This window comes from Fundulus heteroclitus, chromosome 23, assembly GCF_011125445.2.
Source record: "Fundulus heteroclitus isolate FHET01 chromosome 23, MU-UCD_Fhet_4.1, whole genome shotgun sequence".
NCBI lineage: Eukaryota > Metazoa > Chordata > Actinopteri > Cyprinodontiformes > Fundulidae > Fundulus > Fundulus heteroclitus.
In genome coordinates, this window is record NC_046383.1 from 25,471,469 (window position 1) to 25,477,930 (window position 6,462).

Genomic DNA, 6,462 nt, shown 5'->3' on the forward strand with positions numbered 1-6,462 from the left:
GGTTATCAATAATTTCCTGGGCAAAAAAGCCCTATCTCTTAGCCACTCTTCAAAATGGGAAAGACGAGTTCACACCTCATTCAGGTAATAAACTAGTACTCCATCCCTTTCAGCTCCCTTATGGTATAAACATGATCAGTATATTTAATGCTTAACTTTCTGAAAGGTAAGGCTCAGGGTCCCCTAGTTACGCTTCAGCTAGAAGGGATGGGACAACGGTTTGGTTTTAAATAAATGTTAAGATGGTTTTTAAATCGAAATGTCCCACATTGACACAAGCTGTGGGCTTTTGAGTATTAAAAAAAAAATCATCACATGGGAAATACAATTTGTCAAAGCAGAGACACAGGAGAGCATCTTTAACTGAGTAGGAAAAACTCAATGAGATTTATTCACACGTATAAAAAAACACTCTTTAACGAACATCTGTAAAAATAGCTGTTATAAAGAAATATATTAATTTAGTCAATAAATATGTCAGAACACAGTCAAACAGACCCACCGGTCCCCCATTTTAGTAAATTCTGGGGTTCCCGTCGCAGCGCTGCAGTACATAGTACAAAAACATGAGGTATTTCAAAGTCGGAATAACCCAACACGTCATGATCGTCAGTGATATCTAGGAAGGCAAAAAAAAATAAAAAAATAACAATAAAAGGAACAAACGTTTTGGATCCTAATCGCCAACCTGTTCAACTCTTCAAATGAACAGATTCTATGACACATCTAGTCCTAGCCTGGGATACATTCGTCTCTATTCAAATGCCATATTGGACACCAGGTTTTCGCACGGCTTCCTTAACAAATGAAGGCGTTTGAGAGGTTAGAAAGAAAAAAAAAAAAACATTCCTGAGACAACTGATAGCCCTCTCGGTTTTGTTTAAACATGATTGTGATTATCAAAAGCACTCGCCTTCATAAAAATAAGAAATCTGTCATTGAAAGAAAGAACACTCGAGACTTTCTTCTTCAGCGTCTCCCTAGCGGGGATGGCTTTCACATTAAGGAAGCAAAGCGTGAATACTGCCTGATGGTAGTCGTCAAATCTCCCTCTGAAATAGTCAGGTTCAAGCTGTGGACTGGCCCAGCAGAGTCAAGTGAACTGCCCCCCCCCCCCCCAAGCTACAGCACCCATTGTGTGTGGCGATACCAGCATCACCATACATGGACAAATGGATCAGAACCACTTTCTGTGAAGTGCTTCGTGCAAAGTCACTTGGTATTTCAAGTACAAACGCAGTCCGTTTTGTTTTGGTGCTTCTTTTTTGTGTTTGTTTTTTCGGTCAGCAGCTGGGGGAGGTGGTGATGGGACTGTGGCGGAAGGCGAGCTGAGCGGACGAGGCGTGCACGGGGATGGAGACGGGGAAGTTGAACACGGTGCTGCTCTTGCTGATCGCCGGGCTCCCGGCCTCCGAGGAGCAGGTGGAGGAGGCCAACACCTGGGACTCGAACTGGAGGAGCTGACCCATGAAGCTGAAGTTGGGTGAGATGATGCTGCGCCGCTGCTTGACGAACTCGAAGGCCTCGTCCAGCTTGACGCGGTTGGTGCGCATGAGGTACGCGAGGCAGATGGTGGCGGAGCGGGAGATGCCGGCCTGGCAGTGCACGAACACGCGGCCGCCGTTGTTTCTCACCGAGTCTGGAGAGAAAGAAGGGGAGAGGAAGATTAGGACTGCTGTAAACGACATGCGAAGGGTTAAAACGACGTCGTTAACAGGAGAGAGGGGAAACGACAGCTTTTGCCTCACGCTTTCTCTTTAAATGCGCTCATTAGCAAACAGGAACACGGCTAATGGCGGCGCAGGGCGTGAGCCGGTGGGGGTTGCTCCCAAAGGAGGCGTAATGAATGGACAAAAGAGGGGAACAGACCCCTGCTGGGGGTATTGAAGTGGCAGGAAGGCTGACAGTGAGTGAAAAGAAGTTGCCCTTTTGTTCAGCCCTATGAAGGGGTGGGGTGGGGGGTGGGGGTCTATTCAACCAAAGCCAGCTTCCCCCTTTACATAACTTGTATGGGGCTGCCGCTTCGCAAGTCATTATTTAAAAAAAAAAAAAAAAAAAGGACATCCCTCTTGCTACGCCTCAGGGGTGGCAATGATGTAACCACCATTGTGCTGCAGCAGGGAGCCAGCTGGTTAGGTTTTGGAGGGAACTTTTTTTTTTTTTTTAAATTTCAAATCAAGCTGAGTCGAAGAAGAAGAACAACAAAAAAAAGCGAGGGAAGAGAGGATGAGGGGGGGTAGGAGGAGGTGTTTGTTTTGCTAGCAGTCGAGGAACTAGTTCTGAAAACACCGTCCACTCACCGATAAACTCGATGGCCTCGTTGAACCAGGAGCTGATGTCGGCTTTGTGGTTGTCCTCCACGGGGATGCTCTTGTACAGGAAGGAGTCCTCGAAGTGGTTGGGACAGTTGGAAGAGACGTTGATGAGGGCGGTGATCCCCAGCATGTCCAGCATGTCCTTTCTGGACGCGTGGTAGGCACTGCCAAGGTACAGGAATGGCAGGATCTCCACGGGACCCCCCTGAATCAGGACAGAGAAAGGAAACAAACCAGTTAGTCACCTCCATTGGCAGCAAAACGGGAAGTAGGGGAGAAGGTGGAGGGGGGGGGGGGGGTGATGAGGAGTAAAAAAAAGCACAAACCTGATCATAGAGAGGCGTGTTGCATGGACTGCAGTTTGGGTCTGGGTTTCTGGCGCTCAGGGGCAAACTGAGCCCCTGGGGAGGGGAGGCTTTGGTGCACATCTCTGGATACTCAGAGGAGAAACGCTCAAATCCACCTGACAACAACAAAAAAGCAACGAATGCATCACTGATGATCGCGGGCCAACACAGAGGCAAGCGCTTTTATTTATGACTGACAAGTGTTCATGCGCGGCTATTTTCGAGCTTCGCTCAGGCCCAAGGACAGGACCGGCTGGCACGGTGACAGCTGCGACGCGCAACAACAAACTCCGAGTCGGGGATGGCTTTGCTTACCTCGGAGGATGAACACGCTGACCCCGCAGGGGCTGCGGCAGAGCGCGGTAACAGCCAGCGTCAGCGTCCCGTCCTTCTTGGCCTGGCTGAGGTCCGCGCTCCGGTCGTCCAGCAGCACCACGGACTGGTACTCCCCGGACAGGAGCCGGTTCCTGGTGTCCTCGTTGGGGACGATGTGCTCCAGACCCAGGCCGCCCCTTGCCCTCCGCCGGACGATGGTGCTAAAACGCACGTTGGTGGAGCCGGAGATGTGAGAGGCGTTGAAGGAGAGGAAGGAGCGGCAGTCCAGCACCAGGCAGTCCGGCGCGTCGCCTGCCATAAGAGCTCGGAGGGACGCGCAGTCGATGGTGGGAACTTCCATAATGACCATAGTAGAACAGCGGGCTATGAGTTTTAAATCCAAAAACATATAGGGTTCGACGACAGGGATATTCAAGGTCGACGCTATAACAAAAATAAGCGGCGATCTTTGGAGTGAGTCCTTTGTTCCGGTTAGCTTTTTATAAAAGAAAGTCGGTAAAGCGCAAAGAAAAACAAAACAAAACAAAAGTTTTAAGGCTGGGGTTTGTGTTCCGTATCTCCCTTGTAGAGTTCCGGGTTGTTTAGTTCCTTTAGAAAATAATCTTAATGTTTTAACGTTTCAAAGCCTAACTTCTGCCTGCGCTCCGTAAAGGGAGCCTTTTATATACGCACCTCCTTGTGAATGAGCGTGGACTGACGTCAGAGCGCCGCCTCTCCTGGCGAGCCGCCAACCTCACGGACGTCATCGCGATCGGTCTAAAGTGCAGGAGGGCACAAGAACGAGGGCTCGCGCACATCGGCACACTTCTGCATTAACGAACTGCACGTACGCGGGCACGCGGGGACTACGCTCTTTCTCGCGCTCTCTCGCTCTCTCTCTCTCTCTCTCTCCCTCTGTTTCTCTGTCTTTAGTTTCCTTGTTTTTGTGTATCCTTTCTGTGGCAACTGACACATGTATAAAACAAATAATAAGACATAAAATATAAATTTGCATTTAATATGCTTTGCTGTACATGAGGCAATTTTTGGTTAAACACGTGGTTGGACCACTGCTTTGTAAACAAGGTTGCTGTTCTTTTCCACGTCAAGCTGTATACATGCTAAACCGCAGTTAACACGATGTACCTCATATTATAATACCTACCCGGTTTTATGTCCTATGCAATGCAAAATGCAAGCACTTTGCATTACTGAAATGTGCTATACAAATAATAATTTGCCTTGCCTATGTCTTTATGCTTTTTATGTCTTTCAGTATTCTATTACGTATCTTGTCACAAGTACTTCGATATAATTATTTTGTATGTATTATATTTATGTCAAACGAATAGTGTTTGAAATTGAACACTGATTACAGTTAAAATACAACATTTTATTGTCTTTCTTTCTTTTTTTTATACAAATTTTGCATTGAACTTCCAAGTGTGTCCATTTTAAATAATTTCTGCTGATTTTCACAATTAGATTGTATATATATGTGTTTCATCTAAATCAAAAACCACTGCTGTTTTTATAAGCGTTTAGGAATGATGTTTCTTCTAAAATAACAATTTGACTTAAGATAGCTACAAGTTTAACTCCTCCTGGCCAATAGGGGCGTACTCGTGCTCGTTCCGACCTTCAGTTGTAATCCTTGCCAGCCAGTTGCCAGGTCCTTGTGTTAGCTCTAGCAACATCTGACTTAACTGTCCAGAACGAAAGCGGCAACCTCCATGTGGCTTCTGAGTCGGCACCAATGTTCAAAAGCTTGACCAATTTTACCCTTCGTTTTGCTTCTTTTTTGGTCCACTTGAATCTGAGAAATGTAGCGCAGAGAAGACGCCATTTCTCAACACTATCACGGAGCTACTACAATCTGGCAACCGCTGAGCTCCATCTCATGTGACTTCAACCTACTATTCCTATTGGTGCAGAATCCTTTTGTGTCGAAGTTGCCATCTTATCCAAAAGTAAATATCTATATATTTTGGACCCATCTAAATAAAAAAAAAAACAGCTATATTTTTTTCAGTAACATTAACATTGTTACGCTGCACTACTCTAGACGTTATGTGGATATTAATATTTTATTAATATCCACGTAATATTTTTGAAAAATTCATCGTTTTGAAGAAAAAGTTGTTGCAGCGACTTTTAATATTAATAGCAAAACCAATTATAGTGATACTCAGAACTATAAACCTGCCCTTTGAGACATCATCTGTTTGTTTTTTAGATTAATGATCAGTCAGATATATAAACTGCAAGATATATATATTTTTTTCTTTGTTATTTTATGTATCTTATATGCAATACAACATAACTTTTTTTCAAAACTTAAAAAAATGCAGCATTATATTATATTATATTATATTATATTATATTATATTATATTATATTATATTATATTATATTATATTATATTATATTATATTATATTATATTATATTATATAGCAATGATTCATCGCGCTTTAATTATTAACCAGGTTTTATTTCAGATATAAACAGACAATAATCAGCTATGCTTGTTTGGGTAAATATTATAATCTGAAATGTCAACTGTTTAGAATATATTTACAGACATACTTCTGACATCTAATTTTAAACATTAATTTAAATTGATGATATGTTGGTAAGTCAAGAATTTGCCAAAATTTCCATGATGTTTAGTATTTAATTGGATTCCTATTCTGCCTCTTCAGAAGAGAGTTGACAAATAAGATAATAAGTAAATATCTGGCATGGATGCCATAAAAGTTTATTCTTTGTTTTTATTAGTCTGTGGTACATAGTGTTCAATGTGGCGAGAGTGAAGGCTAACCATAAAAGTTAATCACGGTATAGAAATCTGAAGTCCAGTAAATTTCCAGGCGCAGAGAAACAAAACACTGTTGTACCAGGAAGGCTGCAGCAGATGAAGATCTCTTGACCTCTTAGTTTTGTTTCATATTACAGATAAATAGGGTGTTTCCCTTTTTTTTTCCCAGAGAGATGAGAGAATACATATTTCAAAAGGAAAAAAAACACGATTGCAGTCTCCATGGGAAACCCTTTTCATTTGTTGGTGTGGTTTGCTGACTCAGACTAGGCAACACTCCTGGTTCAAATTACGGAAGCAGGATGATTATTATTGACCTGCAAGGGGTGTGTGTTGAAAACAAAAGTTTGCTAACGAAGAGGTAGTAACAGACGGTCTGGCAGACACCAAAGATTATGCCTTTCAGTCAATGCAAAATGTCAAATCTTAAAAGTGTTAACCTGTGTGGTTCCCACAAAGATGAACTTCTGTTGTGTTTACTGAGCGGGCCATCGTGTCATTCATGTTTTACTGCAACCTGAAAAGGTGTGGAATCCACACGTCTACTGGTTTGTTTTTCTAAGTGAAAGAAAAATGGAAGTGTTATGGTGCAGAGGAAGAGGGGGAGCCAAGGCCCACTGAACAGAAAGCTAACCAACCACAGCTGAGTGTAAAAACTCTCCGGC

The 6,462-nt window shown here is 43.4% G+C and overlaps 1 protein-coding gene across 1 annotated transcript; it reads right to left on the reverse strand.

Annotated features, from left to right (window-relative positions):
• Positions 1-358: 358 nt before the first annotated feature.
• dusp1 (dual specificity phosphatase 1) lies at positions 359-3,630 on the reverse strand. The gene is made up of 4 exons (XM_012863009.3): positions 2,978-3,630; positions 2,642-2,778; positions 2,301-2,520; positions 359-1,639 (listed from the first exon to the last, which is right to left on the reverse strand). Exons 1-4 carry the CDS (start codon positions 3,384-3,386, stop codon positions 1,284-1,286), a joined length of 1,122 nt encoding a protein of 373 aa, XP_012718463.2. The 5' UTR covers positions 3,387-3,630; the 3' UTR covers positions 359-1,283.
• Between the last annotated feature and the right edge of the window lie 2,832 nt (positions 3,631-6,462).